General features: G+C 43.8%; 1 protein-coding gene across 4 annotated transcripts in view; it reads right to left on the reverse strand.

Annotated features, from left to right (window-relative positions):
- The window catches only part of DUS3L (dihydrouridine synthase 3 like), a 218,283-nt gene that overhangs the window by 14,400 nt on the left and 183,014 nt on the right, over positions 1-20,869 (reverse strand). For all 4 annotated transcript variants that reach the window (XM_069211606.1, XM_069211603.1, XM_069211605.1 and 1 more), the window contains exons 11-13: positions 14,315-14,390; positions 8,047-8,235; positions 7,165-7,293 (exon numbers count right to left, since the gene is read on the reverse strand). In XM_069211606.1, coding sequence (XP_069067707.1) covers positions 7,165-7,293; positions 8,047-8,235; positions 14,315-14,390 — 394 coding nt within the window. The remainder of the gene's footprint in view (positions 1-7,164; positions 7,294-8,046; positions 8,236-14,314; positions 14,391-20,869) is intronic.

Below are 20,869 nucleotides of genomic sequence, written 5' to 3' on the forward strand. Positions count from 1 at the left end.
TGGTGTAATAGGCAGCTGTCTCTTTGCTTTAAGATAGCAGGTTTGGATGCACCTAACTATCCATCTAGCTATACCTTGTTTTGATATTGGATTTCCTGTATATGGTTTTTGAAATGCAATAAATAGTTGTTTTGTTTTCCTAATTAGTTTTGTTCTGTTAATGTAGTACATTAGTTCTCTTTTGATGTCTAACGTATGTAGTGCTCTTTCAGCTATTGAGTCTGGCTGTGGAAAGAACACTGGCAATTCTACAGTTTGATTTAAGTGGAACGGTGAGATGACCTTTGGTAAGAATTTTGGGTTGGTTCTTAGAACTACCTTATTTTTGTGTATTTGAATAAATGGTTCTTGTATAGTAAATGCCTGAATTTCACTTACTCTTCTTAGAGATGTAATGGCAATGAGAAATGCAACTTTCCACGTTAAATATTGCATTTCACAAGAATGCATGGGTTCGAAAGGTGGACCCATGAGCCTTGTCAAGACAATGTTGAGGTTCCATGAAGGAACAGGTGGTGTCCTTGGTGGTATTATTCTCTTTAGGCCCTCCATAAACGCTTTAATGACCGGTAATCTAAATAGGGAAGTTGAATGAGTAATCTGCAGGTAAGCAGATATTGCTGCGAGATGTATTTTTATGGAATTAAAAGCTAGATTTGATTTTTGTAGATGTAGTAAATATCCTACTACATCTTTTGGAGATGCATGCAATGGTTGGACTTGATTATTATGGCAGTAACAAACAAATCTTTTCCATTTACTTGCATAGCAGTGTCTAGTGGATGGCCTTCTAGCTTGTTTTATGACCTCCATACATTCTTGTGTGAGGTTCAAGTTTCCAAATTCTATGATTTCAGGAGCCAAATTGCTAGATTCAGCGATGCTGGGTTTGGATGCCTGATCTGTTGTTTGTGTTGTGTTAACAGATCTGGCCTGTTGGGTAGTTTGACATGAGGTACTACTGACAGGTCTAGTAGTGTGGTATACCAAGGTTGTCTTGCCCATGTTGGTGCTATTAGTATGAGTTTGAGTTTGTTTTGACTCAATCTGTTTACTAGATATGGAAGGAGAGGGAGAGGGGGAAAAGCGTACGCAAATATCCCTGACCAATTCATCCATAGAGCATTGCCTTGAGATTGCCGGTGTGGGTACCTGGATGCGAAGTTTTGGCATTTTGCGTTTTCTTTTGTTGCAAATAGATCTATTTGAGGTGTTCCCCAAATATGGAAGTAAGTGTTCAGGATTTGGGGGTGAATTTCCCATTCGTGGACCTGTTGGTGATCCCGAGAGAGATTGTCTGCTAGCTGGTTCTGGATCCCTGGAATAAACTGTGCTATTAGGCGAATGTGGTTGTGAATTGCCCAATGCCATATTTTTTGTGTGAGGAGACACAACTGTGTCGAGTGTGTTCCCCCCTATTTGTTTAAATAATACATTGTTGTCATGTTGTCTGTTTTGACAAGAATGTATTTGTGGGTTATCATTGGTTGGAATGCTTTCAACGCTAAAAATACTGCTAACAATTCTAGTTGATTTATATGAAACTTTCTTTGACGTACGTCCCATTGTCCTTGGATGCTGTGTTGATTGAGGTGTGCTCCCCACCCTATCATGGAGGCATCTGTTATTATTACATATTGTGGCACTGGGTCTTGAAAACGCCGCCCTTGGTTTAAATTTATATTGTTCCACCACTGAAGCGAGGTGTATGTTTGGCGGTCTATCAACACCAGATCTAGAAGTTGACCCTGTGCTTGTGACCATTGTGATGCTAGGCACTGTTGTAAGGGCCGCATTTGCAACCTTGCGTTCGGGACAATGGCTATGCATGAGGACATCATGCCTAGTAGTTTCATCACCATTTTGACTTGTATCTTTTGTTTTGGATACATGGTCTTTATTACATTGTGAAATGCTTGAACCCTTTGTGGGCTTGGAGTGGCAATCCCTTTTGCTGTGTTGATTGTCGCCCCTAAGTATTGCTATGTTTGACACGGCAGAAGGTGTGACTTTGTGTAGTTGACTGAGAAACCTAGATTGTGGAGGATTTCTATGACATACTTCGTGTGTTGTGAAGACAGTTTTAGCGTGTTGGTTTTGATTAACCAATCGTCTAGGTACGGGAACACATGTATTTGCTGCCTTCTGATATGTGCAGCTACTACTGCTAGGCATTTTGTAAAAACTCTTGGCGCAGTTGTTATTCCGAATGGCAACACCTTGAACTGGTAATGTACCCCTTGGAATACAAACCTTAGGTACTTTCTGTGTGAAGGATGTATCGGTATATGGAAATATGCATCCTTTAGGTCTAGTGTTGTCATGTAGTCTTGTTTTTTGAGCAGTGGGATTACGTCCTGTAATGTCACCATGTGAAAGTGATCTGATTTGATGTATGTATTTAATGTTCTGAGATCTAGTATAGGTCTCAGACTCTTTTCTTTTTTGGGTATGAGAAAGTACAGAGAGTAAACTCCTGTCCCTTTCTGTTGGTTTGGTACTAATTCTATTGCTTCTTTTTGTAGCAATGCCTGAACTTCTAGTCCTAGAAGATCTATATGTTGTTTTGACATATTGTGTGTTTTCGGTGGGACGTTTGGAGGGAATTTGAGAAATTCTATGCAATAACCATGCTGGATAATTGCTAGGACCCAAGTGTCTGTTGTTATTTCCTCCCAATGTTTGTAAAACTTGGTTAGTCTCCCCCCACAGATGTTATGTGTTGGGGATGTGTGACTTGGAAGTCACTGCTTGTTTTGAGGAGTTTTGGGACTTTGGAACTTCCCTCTATTCTTTTGGAATTGTCCCCCTTTATATTGTCCCCGAAAACTTCCCCGCTGATACTGGCTCTGGTAAGTGGGTCTTGTTTGTGAGGTTGTGGGTTCTGTGCTTTGTCCTCGAAACCCCCCTCTAAACTGTGTTTTTCGAAAAGTGCCTCTGCTCTGTGGGGAGTAGAGTGCGCCCATGGCTTTGGCCGTGTCAGTGTCTTTCTTAAGTTTTTCGATCGCAGTGTCCACCTCCGGCCCAAACAACTGCTGTCCGTTGAATGGCATATTCAGCACAGCTTGCTGTATTTCTGGTTTAAATCCTGATGTACGCAGCCATGCATGTCTCCTTATTGTTACTGCTGTGTTGACAGTTCTAGCAGCAGTGTCTGCAGCATCCATTGCTGACCGTATCTGATTGTTGGAGATACTCTGTCCTTCTTCTACTACCTGCTGCGCTCTCTTTTGGAACTCCTTGGGCAAATGTTCTATAAAGTGTTGCATTTCGTCCCAATGGGCCCTATCGTATCTGGCCAACAAAGCCTGTGAATTGGCAATACGCCACTGGTTTGCTGCCTGTGCCGCCACCCTCTTGCCTGCTGCGTCGAATTTTCGACTTTCTTTATCTGGAGGTGGTGCATCTCCTGAAGTATGTGAGTTCGCTCTTTTGCGCGCTGCACCTACTACAACTGAGTCCGGTGTTAGCTGTTGTGTGATGTACACGGGGTCTGTTGGTGGCGGTTTATATTTTTTCTCCACTCTTGGAGTAATGGCCCTTCCTTTTACAGGCTCTTCAAACACTTGTTTGGAGTGTTTTAGCATTCCGGGTAGCATAGGAAGACTTTGATACTGGCTGTGTGTGGACGACAGTGTGTTAAAAAGAAAGTCGTCTTCAATGGGCTCAGCATGCAGGCTGACATTATGAAATGCCGCTGCTCTCGACACCACCTGTGCGTAGGCTGTACTTTCCTCTGGTGGCGACGGTCTAGCTGGATAACATTCAGGACTATTATCTGACACTGGTGCGTCATAAAGGTCCCATGCATCAGGGTCATCTTGACTCATTCCTGTATGAGTTGGGGATTGCATCATTGGTGGAGTGGCTACCAGTGATGGTTGCGCAGAGCATTGTGGAGATGGTGGCGTGGTTACTTGTTTAGCCACCTTTGCCTGTGACTGCTTGTCTTTTTCTTGGAAGGCAAGTTTGCGTTTCATTTTAATGGGAGGGAGAGTACTGATCTTCCCTGTTTCTTTTTGGATATGGAGCCTTCTTTGTGTATAGTCTGGCTCTACTGTTTCCAATTCTTGTCCAATTCTATGTGTCTTCATTTGTGTGGACAGTCCTGGTTCCTCAGTGTAGGAACTTGTTTTCGGTTCCGAGGCCGGATGTTTCGGTATCGAAACCTTTTCGGCTGCTTTTTTCAGTTCCGACGAAACCTTCTTTACTTTCGGCGTCGTGGTCTCTCGGTGCCGACCCATTTCGGTGCCGCTATCTCGGTGCCACTATCTCGGGCCCGAGATTGCTGTGTGGCGGTATCTCGACCGGAGTCGGATGACTTCGCCACTAGCGTGCCCTTTTTCGGTGCCGATGATCGGTCACCTATTTTTCGGGTTAAGCCATGGCCTGTTGGCGGTGGCGTCCCCTGGGCTTTAGTGTTTTTTTCGTGAGTTTTGTGTTTCGACGTCTTACTCACGGTTTTCGGCGTTTCTTCGGGATCGATCTCATCCGAGTCCGAGTCCTGGATGGAAAATGTTTCTTCCTCCTCCTCGAAACGCTCTTGTCCTGTCGGCGCCGACGCCATTTGCAGTCTCCTTGCTCTTCGGTCTCTTAGTGTCTTCCTGGACCGAAACGCTCGACAGGCTTCACAAGTATCTTCCTTGTGTTCCGGCGACAAACACAAGTTACAGACCAGATGCTGATCTGTATATGGATACTTGTTATGGCATTTTGGGCAGAAGCGGAATGGGGTCCCTTCCATCAGCCTTGAAGAGACACGTGGCCGGGCCGACCAGGCCCCGACAGGGGAATGGAAAAAACCCCAAAGGGCCACCGGAGCTTTCAAAAGTCGGTGTCGATCTGTTGTAACTAACCCGATACCGAACGCAAACAATACCGACGATTGTTCCGAGATTCTAACTAACTTTCCGACCCGAAACACGGAGCGAAAAGGAACACGTCCGAACCCGATGGCGGAAAAAAAACAATCTAAGATGGAGTCAACGCCCATGCGCAATGGAGCCGAAATGGGAGGAGTCCCTCGGTCTCGTGACTCGAAAAGACTTCTTCGAAGAAAAACAACTTGTAACACTCCGAGCCCAACACCAGATGGCGGGGATGTGCACAGCATGTGTATCTGCAGCTACACATGCCATCGAACATATATATATATATATATATATATATATATTTTTTTTTTTGTAGGGGCCATTGCGTTACTTTTGACAGCCATCAGTGAATATATAGAGGAGTGCCAGCTGGTAGTGAACCAAGCTAAGGCTTAATACCTAGCAATAAGAATATCTGTCCAAGGATCCTCACCTTCACCAGTCCTGGCCAGTGAGTCAGGTCCCTCATTACAGCTCCCAGAGTTAAGAATCTTGTTGTATGGTTCATGATTATTCGGAAAGCAAATCATGGGTCATAACTGTTACAATCACCATATTAGTCTATTGAACAACCCTCTGCATCAGACCTCTTCATTCAGAGCATTCACCCAAACTCTGATTGGACTGACAAATGCTGTACATGTCATTCTGTCACCATCAATCAAATTGCCAATGTACTTAGTACAAAGATGCCTGAGCCGTTTTAGTTTGCCCAACGTCCAGCATGTCAGGCTCCTTTGGTTACCTTTCAATAAATACTGTGCATGGCTGACTAAGTTTTCTGGGAACAGGAAACCGTTTATGATGACTTAACGCCATGGCCCGTACCTTCCCATCAGCTCTGAGAAACAAATTCAAATATATGAAGACTGGAGGGCACACCCTTGCATGTAAGAGCACTCATTTCTGAAGCAATTGGTCCAGAGCTACAAGGTACATAAAGTCTACTGGTCACACAGTTTTATATAAGCTAGAACGAGTTTAATGTGGGATTTTTTTTTGTGTTTACTCCAGCTCAGCAGCTGAGAGGGGCAAACATTGTAATGCAAAGCAGGCATGCACGCAAGGCGAGGAGCCTAAGCACGAATAACCCCTTTGAAGAGGAGGAAATGGAGGTGTCTGGTAGGGCCAATTACAATTATTCAAATGAGATAGCATCTGAAATCTAAATGCTATCCCTGCTGACCGGATGAGTTAATTATACTGAAAATAAAATCCAACAAAAGCAAAACTCCGCTTCCACTCCAATACATAAAAATTATTTAAGCAGTAAGCCCACTATGCTGCACTCCTTTACTTGTCTCCAGTGCCACAAATCACTAGGTTTTTGCATAAAAAAACCCTAATACAGCAAAACACTGAACTTACAAAAAATGCATCATTTCAGATCGATCCACACCTTCGAGCATCAGTACGTTTTGTTATGTTCCACATCTTGATGGTGGCAATGCACTACTTGAAAAAGTCTACCTACATCTATGTAGGTACGTCTATATACTAATGCCCCTATTAAAGCCATCAAGCATGCTGAAGCCAGACTTGACAGATCAAGCCATGCCCATTTTCTTTTTTTATCTTCCACTGGCTCTCCACTGCAGGTGAAAATTAACTTTAAATTGACCATCATAGTACAAATGTCCACACTTTAATTAACCAAAAAAGGTCAAACTGCACACAACAGGGCGCAAAATAAACATGAGTATCCAACTTCAACCTCTCCTGGAAACCCAGAAAATAGAAAAAAACAGACTGATGCCTTTTCTTCCCTGGCCTCAAATTATGAGATCGCATCCTGGAGGACACTGCACTCCGCTCTAACCTGTTAAGAGTTCAGAAAAGACTTGAAAACCTCCTCGGGTTACAAAACACCACTACGTGTCTTTTGAAGAACTCCTTCCCATCAAATTTTATAAGGCATATTTTATTGTAGGGGACTGTGTAGCACTCTGCTGCCAGTGTGGCTTGGTTCTGCAGTACACAAATGCCACAAACAATAAATCTATAGTCAGCAGTTATCTCAGTGGTCTGAAGGAACTTGGTGTAAGCTGGAGACTGCAAGTTCATATCTGGGAAAGGAGCCAATATTTCACACTTCTCTGTTCAATAACAGGTGCAACCTTATTTTGAGAAAAAAGTAAGCAAATACATATCTGAGAAGATGCTAATTAATTTGTGGTGTCTGCTGTTTACATGGCTATTATATTTTAAATCAACCCAGTTAGCAACATAATAACTCTACACCAGCCTTCATGAAGTAAATACTTTTTCAGACATGCTTTGTTAAATAATATACCTTATTTTGATCCAATCATTCGCATTTTGGCTGGCCATTAAAGTCTCCAAGTAGTCTCTGCCCATATAGTAGGGGGGTCTTTCATTGATTTTCTGAGGTACATGTTCTAACAAACCAACTGGAATATATCTAAATGGAAAAACAACAGCGTTGTCATTAATAACGTGCATCTAAAATTCGTTAAATTAGGTATTAGGGAAATTAGGGTATTAGGGAAAGAAGACACCTCAAGAGAAACACTCAGTTAGTAGCACCTAACATTCTATAAGGGATGCTTTGAAAAATATTTAGTCCACTTAACTCGATGAAAAAAAAAAAAAAAAAAAAAAGTGCAAAATACTGAGTAAGCAGGCTCTGTGAGTGGGTATGGTCACAGATACAGAGGGATCCTGAATACAATATTTTGTGCTGTATACAAATAAAAAGTTTACAGTTACTTAACTGTGAACAGGCATTCCATAACCGTGGAAACGAGACTACGTTAGTTTTTTTTTTTTTCTTTAACAGAATTGAACTGCTACAAATATGCAACCTTTTTTTTAAAGGGCAATCTAACAAAAACAATACAGTAACCACATGGACTCCCATGCTATATATTTCGCTGTATAACTTGTTTAGAGAATAAGTCACCTGGACCACATTGTATTATCACCCTGCAGTGAGAAACGATGCGACAAGCGTCTTTAGAATGGTCCCACAAGCAATCTTGAACTTGCAAATTATATTGATGTCTATTCAAATATTTCAACTCGGACAAAAGGTATGCCAAATGATCACTACTTGACACCTTCGGTCCGCTGTTCTATGACAAGCCAACCTCTCCGATGAAAAAGTGGGATTATAAAGGAAGGTTGTGCACAAGAAAAGAAATGCACTGATTACCTGCATAAAAAGGAAAGCCATTCTAGCATGAACTTTCTGGTTTTTTCCACTCCTTGAGTATCTGAACCCCAGTGTTCCAGCCCAAAGTTGGTGAAATCCTGGAGGACGTCCAACCTTTCTTTAGAAGAAATATCCCAATGGCGTTGCTCCTTAATTTCTGTGAAAAGCCAAGGTTTTACCAATGCCCCTCTGTAAAAAAAAAAGAAGAAAAAAAAGAAGATTTTGGTCGGCTGAATATCATAGACGTTAACTTTCCTGACACTGGAAATTATTTATGAGAAACCCAAATTACCATTTTCCAAAAAAATCTATCAACAGACTAACTATAAGAGGAACTGAAACAACTAGTTCAATCAAGTTACATCTGCAAACACATTCATGAATTGGGTTCATTGCTCTGGCGTATGGCAAATAGAAGAAGTAAAGTATGTGAAAGAAGTCATCATGTTAAGAGTCAAAAAGAGCAACTTGCATCGCGAACCATTTGGAGGAGTGAAGAGATCTAAAATCACATTTCTTTGAGATATTGTAGAGATGAAGTACAAAATTGTATGAGTTATAGATGGTTGAAAATCGTTAAGCATTGTTTATAAATGACCACACTCACTCAAATATTTTATGCACCCCCACAACGGACACCCTATGAGGTTATGTGTGAAAACTCACTCCAAAACTTTCTTCAATTGGATTTAGCAATAATGTGAATACCAAAAAACCCATTACCAATCTTAAAATATTCGCCGGAACTCCCCAACCCACATTTCTCTATCCAATACATGTGATATGAAAAGCTTGGCATGTAGCGAGTTGTGCCAGAAAACATGCATATCTCATGTGTCGGCATTTGGTGTTGGTGCAAATGAATATTTTGTATGTTGTTTCCCTAATCAATTACTTAGAATCCTTAGGTTTACTAATGGGTCATCTACAAAAAACAAATGTGTGGCTAATGCAATCTTAACAAAGATCACTTGGGTGACCTTTAACGTTCAATGCACTGACAATTGCAGTTTGGCTTATAAACAGTCATTGGTATCTGTCCAATCACACAAAAAAACAACAACGTGCAATTAAAGCAGTTAGGTTACCCACATAGGTCCATGTACTTTATTGTAGCTGCACAAAGCGTTTTTGGGTGAAGGATCATGATTGCTTCCCCTATTTGAAGCATTAGCCAATCAGTTGAAAAAAAAAAAATCACCCGGGAATTCCGCTTCAGGATTGTGACCAGCTACCCTTAACAATACACTTTCCTTGTTAAGTTATCCAGAAAAAAAGAACGCAGTCTATCTCTTCTTTTGCACTATTTCCCTCACCTACTTTCTTACTACACTCACTGCTGGAAAATCTGGATTTAAAAAAAACAAAAACACCCACCCTTTCCCCAGAGAAAAATAAGTCAATCTGTGATTTACAAGTTAACTTCTTAAAGTTTTTTTTTTAAATGTCTGCAGCAGTGAGCTATCTGAATGAAACATAGCCAGCGTGAATTAGTAAAGCAGTGTCTCTATTCATCTTCATATATTTTGTTATTCACTCTTTAATGTCACATTAGTTTAACAATTGTGGTTGATTTTGGGTACTCTCACAGATCCTCTTTACCTTCTATGTAGTTTACTCACTGCTGCAATGCTGAGTGCCGGGGAGTGAGGGCATAAGCTGGTAGCACTCTTACTTTAAAACCAAACCCCACCCCAATTATTTTCTATCAGTCAACACCTAAAGATAAACACAGATAAGGGGGGGCAGTGGATGGGCTCAAATGGAGAAAGTGGGATAAGTTATTCATTTGTACCTCCAGATATATTTAGCTTCCCCTCCTCCAGACCCATTAAAAGTCTAAAAAATATAACAGATATAAAAAGACACGTACAGTGCTTAATTTGTAAATAAAGGCGTGCCGGCGCTCGAAGCTCTGCTTTGAACCATGTGGCCTGTGCAATTAAATGCCCGCACGAAGTACCAGGGCTGCCTAGTTCTAAATCCCTTTCATGCCTTGTTAATCCACTAACAATCACCCCCTTCCTCTTTAGCTCATGTCTGCAGGTTTATGCTCTCACCTTAGTGCCACTTTTCCCGTCTTCCTCGGTCTTAACACTTTACTTTAATTTTTCCTTTATAAACGTCTGATGCAGAAAAAAATAAGTGCCGGGGCCCGGCTCAAATTAAGCACTGGACAGGTAATCTTATTAAAAGTTATCTGACCAAATAAACTTTCTACAAAAGTTTAGCCAAGCTGATTATCTAATCATAGTATTGCCGAATGTTTATCGAGTAAATGAAACGTTTCAGCTGCATGCTTATAGATGTCTTCCAACAACAGGAAGACAAGCAAAGAACACTTAAGATTACTAAAAATGAAACTGAGCAGGTAGCAGAATGTTAACAGAATATTTTAGGATATTACAAGGTACGACAATTCTGTAAAGAGTGCTACAATACTGCATGCTGTGCTAAAATTGAAAGGCCCCTGGAGTTACTGTACATGTAACTGCTTAATAGAAGACATTGCAACATTGCATGCTCAAAGAATTCATTAACAACCAGGCCTCCTCGCCTATAAACTAGACGAATGGCTGCAAAATTAGTGAGCAATAACCTTTTTTTTTTTCTTTCTTTCTTAATTGTCCCAGTAAACATGCTCCAAAGTACACCGTTTTGCACACTCGGCTAGCCTACACTGGTTGTCTTAAAGCAACAGTGCCAAATCACTGTATACGGATAGTGATACCTAGCTATCCCCAGATTGTTTTATGTATTTTTTTTAACATAGGAAAATAAAAAAAGTGGTATTTGCCTCTTTGTTCAATATTCAATTTTAATTTTGAGTCAATAAAAAAAAACTGTAAAATGGCGTGTCTTATAGCTCCCATTCTACTTGGTTTAGTACCTTAAAGTAATCAAGGAGTGCCCACTACTAATCCCGACTGAGAAGGCTGTGAGAAAGTTTATAATGCAAGGCAAACTATAGCCTGCGCCTGACGTTCAGGACCTCAATAGACCGGTTAAGTGAAGAAAAAAAAAAATCTACAGCTGTTATCTTTCAAAAGAGGGCAGGGCTTTTTAAACTGAAAAGGAAAAAAGCTAGCCATTTTTGCAGTGAAATGTGCAAATATTAAAAGAGTTGCCTGGGAAAGGGGTAACAAGTGTAGATGGGTCTTGCACTTTGGACTTGCAGACTGACATCTCTTCGTGATTCATTTTTATGGTTCTGTGTCTCACTAACTCTGCAAAACAGTAGAGGGGCAGTTCATGGCTCCCAGTAACTCAATAGTTACAATACGGGAATCACTTGAATCTGTTTGGGAGGCACAATATCTCAAATAGATAGAATTAAGGATATTCCAGTCAATGAAAAGTCCAAACATGGATGCCACAATAACTAGTATAAAAAGGGATATTATAAGGAAATGCTTCTTTTTGCATGTTCAACCCCACATTTTTGGACTGATATGGCTGGTTTTTCGACTGAGAGTGCACTGAGGCCTGCTAACCAGACCTAAGTGCCAGTGTTATACAAATTGCATGTGGAATTGGATGAACCCAATTGGCAAGGCCTGACTTACTTGTAAGTTCGTAGTATGTGGTACCCAGGGCATATAAGACACAATGTTCACTCAGGGCTGCAGCACTGTTTGTGCAACCCTTCATGTGACAAGGTACATACTTGGCTTCCCAGCCTGCCACAGTAGAGTGTAAGGACAGTGTTTTCGCTACCAGTTCGACTTTACCATTAAAACCATAGGCAAAGCCACACTATCCCTTAACCTTATATTAGGTCTTCCCTAAAAAAAAAAGGCCTATAGAGTCCTATGGCAGGGAACTATATTTTTTTAAAGTAAGACTTTACGATATGTCTTAGCGGCAACACTTTCTAACTGTTGTTTTGCTGTGAGTAAAGTTGGTAACCCCATTGGCTAATAAAGACTTACTGGGTGGAATCCCAACTCAGCTAACTTTTGACTGGGACTACCAAACTGGGTTGTGTAAGATATCAATTTATTAGTGGAAATAAGTGCAACCTGATGCCTAGGTCGAAATTAATGTCACTATTAAAGGTAGTAAAGTTTTAGAAAGTTGCCAGTCGGTGTTGTGCTTGTCCAGCACCCTCACAAAGGCATAAACACACAGACAGCTACCTGATCTCCTGGGGAGACGTGTGAATGACTCCCAGGCTCAGGAATAACGGCAGTGCCGCAGCAGCAAGATGTTACCTCCCCTGCCAGGTGGGCTACCTTGCTCCTGACTACCGAGGAAAGGCCATGCCATCTTGAAACGGGCAAGAATGTGTCATTCTGGGATAGCCAGATGCCACACATCTAAGAAACCTAGGGTAGGGCCCAGGAGCCCGTTGGCTAGTGACTGTGTGGTGGCAACAGGTCACATAGCTGATATAAATATGGCACACCTGGCACAATCATACTCAGTACTCATTGGACTTTGAAGGAGGATGAGAAAAAGACCACTTGGCACCCAGTGGAAGCGCACAAAGACAGGCTGTGACTGTGGAGTGACTGCACCTGCTGCACTTTGAGCTAGCTAAGTTTGGACCTTGTTCTGCATGCCTGACTCATAGAAAAGCTGATTCCCAGCCCAGTCCGAAGCACGGACTCAAAGTTGGCTGACTCCCAGAACGGCACTGGGGGACATTAAAGCTGAAAGAGTCCAAATCACATCTCTGGTAGTCACTGTAGGAGTTTTGCCGCTACTGGACGTTGGATAGCCGAAAGGGCAATTCGGAGATAGCCAAAAGGTGCACCCGTGTTTGCTAGACCCGCTGGTATTGGTTGTGACCGGATTTGTCGACCTCGAACAAGAGGGACACTAGCCCACATCCCCCCCCCCCACCAATGGTTTGTACCATGACCGATGTGTTGCAAAAGGTTTACATCAGCATCCGTTGGGCCCCTGCATAGAGGACTTTGTCCACGGATCTAGGGATCTACCAATCTCGCCCTCCCTTACCTGTGGATCGAGGAATCAACTGGACTTCACCTCCGTCAACTGCACAGCATCAGGAGCATCCTTGTGCATCTTTAGCATGCATCCATTATGACCTTGACCACTCAATTGTCGTCTATTGGAATCATCCTATAAAGTTTGGATCTTGCTTTAAAAACGCTCTGGTGGCCCAGTAACTATTTAAAGTATCCTTTCTGGCCCCCCAGAACTCAGTCCTACTGCACTTGGTCGCCCAACTTGGGCCAGAGTTGTCACACTAACTTTTACTAACTTTTCAAAAGTTTCCATGCTTTTTGTTGGCCAATGCTAGTTTGTGGTTGATATAAATGTGATTTATTATTTCTCAAATCTGTATCTCTGGAACCCTTCAGTGGATTTTGATGATTAAGGACTATAATGATTTTTTTTAAATATGTTTATAAATTATTGTCTTGTTTCTTTAGTGTTCGGCGACTTTCTCATTCTGTTGTTTGGTGCGGTTAAATGCTTTACACATTGCTTCTTTGATAAGCCTTAAATGTTCACAGCCACAGTTACCTCGGGTTAAGCTTAAGGATAAGCAAATGTACCAGATTGGAGCAAGATGGTATTTGGCAGTGTACCACGCGGAAGGTAGAATGTGTATATTTTTATTTGCACTACCATTTTTCACTAGAAATATTACAAAATTGTAATACAAATGACTAAAAAGGGTACACAAAAAAAAAATCTTATCTATAAACATCGACATTGTCTATCATTACTTCGGTTTTAACTCTTAGCCTTTTACCTCTCAAATGCAACTTTTTATGACTGTACTGTAAGCAGTGACAAGTGTAGAAAAACATATTACTGCATTCACAACCCCAATTATGTGGTTAGTAGATTAAACTAAGTCAAAATGTAAAATGTGATTGGTTAGAATAAATAATTACAGAAACATGATTTTTGTGGATTCTGCTTTTCTTTTCCCAGTTCTTAGTATTCCTGAACTTGCATATGCAAAATGTGGTGGAACTGTAAACATTCAACAAACAAAAACACATGTCTTATAATTATTAAAGGAAATAGCAAAACAAACTATGGACTGAATTCAGCCACAAACACAGAGTCCTGCAGTAGTCAAAATAAAAACGTTCCAATTTAATTTTTGGGGAATGCAGCCCAATATTTTTCAGTCATGGTACATACTCACATTCAACAAGAAAGCTGAAAAACTGCTCTCCAGAGAAAGCAACATATTAAAAGTGTTTTGTACAATCATAATAAACAGACCATGCGGTCAGTGACCATAAAGTTAATGTTCAAGTTCCATATACATTCTTGCCTTGCAATCATGATTCCAGAAACATCAGTCTTCATAGCTCGATTAGCATCTTCATAAGACAGGATATCGCCATTACCTATTTTAATAAAATGAATCTTAAAATGAATAAGACATATGGAAACTGCAAGCAACAATTAGGCATGGACTATTAGAAGGCAGAATAAGATGGAAAGTTAATATGTTTGGAAGGTAGCAACATAATCAAACAAATGTATTTGAAGAAATAAACTAGTTCATACAATTCTAAAGCAAAGGTTGGTAATCTTTAACACAAATGAAGTGCTTCTAATTACTAAGCTCCCCTCAATTGCATTCAAGTTTCTGAAAGGCACTAAACTGTAGAAAGCTTGAGTCCAAAACTGATATTAGGCACTCTGTGAAGACTGTTGTAAATATTTGTGCTCTAAACTCAGAAAGCGGGAATTTAGTCTGAAAATGGAACCCAAGACCACATTTAAAAAAACTATGCTTGGGGACGTGACGAAGCTCAAGATGGCATAGGATGTTGAACTCAGGCTCTCCAGCCTCAAGTGTATCATTCAGTGACATCTAAAGCAGAACGAGGGCGTGGACCCGGCGAACCGCCCCCCAAGTGTCAGTGCTCATTGGACTGCTGCCGGAAACCGCCTGTCTTGCGCGCTAGTCTTAGGGAGAGGTGAGAGACGCTGCCCTAGTGGGCCAACCCCTCCATCTTGCATCTGCCATCGGCAGAGGAGCGCACCATCCCGGCGGGCCCTGGGCGTGGATGGACAAAACCCTCCACAACGGACCGAGTGGAGCGTTGGGTGGGCGGCTAAGCCCGGAGGGGGGCATCCGCTCCACCCGCGAGAAGCCATGGTGCATCTACAGGTGCTCAGTGGAGAGATACCTGCCTTATGACACAGCCCCTTAAGGCTTTTGACACCGCCTACAAGACCCACCTGGTAACACTGCCATGACGAGCCCATCCCCTGGATGTTCTGTGGGCTGACTGGACCAGTGAAGGGGCCGAGCGCACCTTCATACTGCGGGTGGTACCATGAGGAGCGGCAAAGCTTCCCGTTGGGCCCTCTCTTACCGGTGGAGAACCTTTGAACTGTGGGCCCATGACGATGCAATATCGCCCCTATCTCTCCATCCCCAGGAGTGCGACATCTTGGGAACCTCCCGGCCTTGCTGGAATGCCACTCACCTGCCCCCCTCTTACAGCGCACAAGAACACCCAGCAGCCATACTTTCCCCTGAGACATTTTGCTTTCTCTGGCCCGGACACGCTTGCATAGCCCCCGCAGCTGAACCCTGAGGACTGGGCCTTGCCTACCTGCTGGGGACCCCATAACCCCCTCTGTGAATTGGGCTTGTAAATACTGGTGAAGACACACAGGTGGGTCTACCCGCACCACCCCCAAACAGACATGTTGATTGAAACTGGCTACTCACCTTGATTACTGCATGTCTTTTTGCGGGGCCCCGCAGGACTGTGGTTATGCCCATAATAGACCCTCTGACCTGTACGGAGCCCTCTTATAGACTTGCGCTGCCCTTCGGCGCCTGAATTTGTAGCACATGACTGTGGGACCTAGGAAACTACACATCCTAGAAAGTGGCAATTCCTAGCAACGCAGCACACCTGGGCCCTTGTCCTTCAGGCTACATCTACCTCAACAACCTCTTTGCTGCGTTTTGTGCCACACATACTTCTGTGAGGAGGATTGCTCATCAGGGAACTACAGACAATACCGCTTGGCAGTTTCTCTTACCGCTCCCTCGCCCAGCCTTCTCATCATCATCATGCACGCAATAAAGTCACCAAGGAGACACAGAGAAATCTTATGGGCCCTCCGTTCCCCGGGAGGCACCCTCCCTCAGCCCCCCCCAACTCCGGTAACTATCACGCAGGACTTCCTATCAAACTTTCTCCAAGAAATTGTGATTTCAAGCCCTGTATTAAAGATGTCAGGTAAGAGGTAACAGAAATTGGGGAATGTGTGGACAACCTCAAACTTACAGGTGACGTCAGATTGAAGAACTAGGAGTCATTGTGGCGGCTGGTGAATACTCTGGAGCAACAACATGTTGGGTTTTAATCTAAGCCGGAAGATTTGGAAAACTGGAGCCGTCGTAACAACAATCGTATTTGAGGAATCCAGAAGGGGGCAGAAGGAGTGGACATAGAGAATTTCACGGCGACACTCCACTCCATCAAAGATGATTCTGAGGCCCTGTTACCTGCTCTTGACTGGGCCCATAGTGCTTTGCTTGCCATTGGAGGATCATACACCCCTCCTTATATCCTAACGAAGGTCCATTACTTTACTGAAGAAGGGGCGATACTCACTGCTCCACACAAGTTATCTATCATGACATTTCAGGGGCACCCCTTCAAATTGTATCAGGAGCTCTCCCCCATAACTCTTCGCCGCCGAAGAGAGTTTAAACCAGTTACAGACAATCTGCAAAGTCAGGGCATCCGCTACCAATGGGGTCCCCCATTTGCTCTCATCTTTGAATGGGAAGGGAAAATGTGTTACCTGGGATCTCTCACTGAAGGACGAAAACTTCTCAACCTCACCGACCCGGGGCCGGACAATGACTGGGATAGTAATCCCCCTAGGAAACCCACATGAGAAACAGCTGGCCCCTACCAGAAGAAATCCTGTGAGGCGGAGGGTTTGATGCAGAAAGCAAAGCACAATATAATCCAGCACCTGCGGAACTTGGACCGCACTCCCTCCCCCATGCCCTTGGCTGCTGGCTCCTCTTGACTTGGGCCTACTGGGAGGGCCAAATGCTTAGATAACTGATTTCCTGACCCCCCCCCCCCCGGTTTGACATTTTCTACAATGGCGCAGACATGAGGCTCGGAGAGCCTCCACAGGAACTATTGCCTGATTCGCTGAACCGAATTTGGTGGGCTCACAAGACATTTCAAGCTGTTGCATTTGTTTGTGGGGCTGCACTCCTAACACCTGCACAGCCCAACCCTACAGGTCCCAACATTTGTGCTCTTCGCACTGACACAAGCCCACTTCCCCCTCCGACACACACCATGACATCCCTTCTTCAGGGACTTAAACTGCTCTCTATCAACATACAAAGCCTCGATTCCCCTAACAAGCGCAAACAGGTGAGAGGGTACATCCTTCGACATGACCCTGACCTTGTCTTCCCACATGGTACACAATCGATACCCCATCCGCCACTGGGCCTACACAAGAACTAAAACAGCTGGGTTGGGCATTCTTTGTAAGGCACCTTTTGACCTCACGTAACCAAGATAATACACAATCCTGATGGTCGCTATCTCACGTTACACCTCTCTTTGAAGCAAAATAAGCTTATATTTCTAAACATATATGCCCCAAACACTGGACAGGACACCTATATAAGCAATACCCTTTGAGACCAGCTAAAAAGGGTCACAGATGATATTATTGTGGGAGGGGATTTTAATCTAGTCTGCAACTCTACACTCAAGCCCCTACTTATCAGGGGACTAGCGCAATGTCAGCACAACTGAAGAAGGATATACAAGGCCTTGGCTTAGTGGATGCTTGGTGTTGTCAATCCCCAGAATCTCAGTACTACTCCTACTCTCAGGTCCATGCAACATAATCCCGCATTGATTAGGTCTTCCTCACACCTGGCCTTCTTTGACATCTAGATAGCGCTGATCTTTCCAACATCTCAATATCAGACCATGCAGTTATGGAGCTAACCTGGACCTCTGGCTCAGGCTCAGAGGAACACACAATGAACTGACGCCTCCCCCCTCGCCTCTTACGTGACCCTGTCAATGACCTACACACAGGCATACAGGACTATTTTGCCCATAACACAGAAGAAAACCTTTCTCTCCATACCCTGTGGAATGATTTTAAATCTACGAAATGAGGGGTGATCACAATGATAGCTATAGCCAGAAGGAGGGAGGACTGACTGGTTGAGGACACACTTACACAGACATTCAGTCTTTAGAACAACAGGATAAGGTGCACCACACCACCGCAACAAGAGGCAACTAGCTATACTAAGGGGCCATTTCAGAACCCATAGGTCATATAGGGTGGAGCGAGCCCTTGTATCACCTAAAAGAGCACTTCTATGAGGGAGGCAATAAAACTGGCTCCTTACTAGTGCATCAACTGCGCCAGGCACAATTAAAGGCACACATTGACAAACTGCACTAGCCGGAAAGGGACTGAATCATCAAGGAATGCGACAAACTTCAAGCATTGCAAACTTTTTATCAACACCTATACAAAGGTGAGGAGGTCCCACAAGTGTTAATAGATGACTAACTGGCTGCCTGTGATTGGAAGCTTCTCTGCCGTTGTCATGCAACTGAACTCAACGCCTCCATCTTGCTTGACGAGATACCTAAAGCCTTACAGACCTTACCGTTTGGGAAGACTCCAGGCCAGTTAGCTTCTACAGATTGTTCTTCCCCGAGCTGGAAGACGTCCTCCTCCGTCTTTACAACTCCTTCACCCAAAGCACAGGCCTTACCCCTACCATGGCAGCAGCTGAGATTCCGATAATTCCTAAACCGGGCAAAGATCCTACCCTCCATCAGTCATATCGCCCTATAGCCCTGCTCAACACGGAAGCAAAGCTTTTCACCAAAATCTTAGCCATGTGACTTGAGCGCTTCCTCCCCAGTTTCATAGACCCTGACCAGGTGGGGTTCATACACAATAGGCAGGGTTCAGACAATGTCAGATGGGTTGCATATCTCGTGGAAAAGGCCCACTGCTACCAGTTGCCGGCCTGCCTCCTGTCATTAGATGCAGAGAAGGCCTTTGACAAGGTCAAGTGGTCCTTCCTTAGATCAGTCCTCCTTAAGATTGGGTTGGGTCCCAACTTGCTCTCCAAGATCATGGCATCCTACGCCGCCCAGTCAGCCACGATCCAGGTTAATGGCCACCGGACAGCCTCCATTCGCACTGGAAGGGGCACCTGGCAGGGGTTTCTATTGTTATCCTTATTTGCTCTGGCCATAGAACCACTAGCCATCACGTTGTGTCAAACGAAGCAGGTGTTGGGTGTCCTTATTGGTGGGCGAGATCATAAAGTTAGCCTCTTCGCAGATGACCTTCTCCACACTCTCACTTACCCGCTTGTTTCTCTACCCAAGGTTTTACAGGCTCTGACTGCATTCACTACCATCTCTGGCTTCAAAGTAAATATGTCCAAATCATCTGTGCTAAACCTCATGATTCTAAAGCAAGACATATCCTGCTTGCAGGGCTTGGTACCCTTCAGGTGGGTGCCCGATACATTCCGATACCTAGATCTTAACCTTACATTTAACCTAGCTACAGCCGCGAATTGGTCCCCTCTCCGGAGGAGCATCCTAGAAGACCTCCATCAATGGCGGTCCCTTTACATCTTGTGGCTAGCTTGGATCAATGTGATTAAAATGAACATCTTAACGAGGGTCCTATACATATTCCCTACCCTGCCTACACCCTTCCAACATGAGACTATTAATCGACTGCAGAGGGACATCTGCTCCTTTATCTGGAACTGGAAACGTCCTACAGTCCCAACAATGCTTCTGATGCAGCACCTCCCCCACTACCACCCACCTCCCGACTGTAGGGGCTTGGCTTGTCCTAACCTCTTACAGTATTACTGGGCAGCCAATCTATGTTACATCTGTGCCTCGACGGCGCGCAAACGTGAATGCCACTGGTTTCACATGGACCGGGCTGTGGCCTGCAGGCCCCTGTGGGACCTAGTGTGGCTCCCTCGACATGCCCAACCACGAAGTGCATGCCTAGCCACCCCAGCCAAGACGGTACTTGATATTTGGGATAGAGTGGCAGTGTGACGCTGCCTCACCTCCTTCCCATCTCTGAAAACCCCAAAAGATCGCAATCCATAGTTCACTCCGGCCCTATCCTCACACACATTCTGAGACTGTACTGCAGGACCATACAAGATCTCTTCACGTGACCTGTCCAGGAAGCCTTTCCTCAATGTAAAGAAGAATTTGGCCTCCAGGACACGACCCAACTACAATACCTACAACTTGGGACACTGGGTGCTCCACTCCACTATCTACCTTGCAGCCACTTGCCCTTTTACCTTGTTCGAGATGCTGGTACGAGCCTATGATGGTTCGAGAGGGCTTAGCTCTAACACCTACTAGGCGCTTCAATGCTCCACCCCCTCTTTATCCTAAACCATACCAAATCACGTAGAATTCGGAGGCGGACAGCGAGATCTCTCTCAAGCAATGGGAAACACTTTGGCGAGATATTCCCAAAATCTACCGCAGCCTCTCTCTTCAAGAAACAACGTATAAATATATTATTATATATCAGTAGTATTATGCCCCTGATATACTATTATATATTAGTGGTATTATACCCCTTTCCGGCTGGCAAGGATCTACCTGGCGACTTCTGCCCTGTGCTGGTGATGCAAATCAGACCGGACGGCCTTTGCCATATTTGGCGGTCTTGCTCTTTGATCATGACGTTTAGAAAAAAAGTCCTTAGCTATTAGATACTTTTTAGTTTTAACCGTTTATCACTGCCAAGAATATCCTGATGGTAAGAGACAGTA

The sequence above is a fragment of the Pleurodeles waltl genome, chromosome 10, assembly GCF_031143425.1.
Source record: "Pleurodeles waltl isolate 20211129_DDA chromosome 10, aPleWal1.hap1.20221129, whole genome shotgun sequence".
Taxonomy (NCBI): domain Eukaryota; kingdom Metazoa; phylum Chordata; class Amphibia; order Caudata; family Salamandridae; genus Pleurodeles; species Pleurodeles waltl.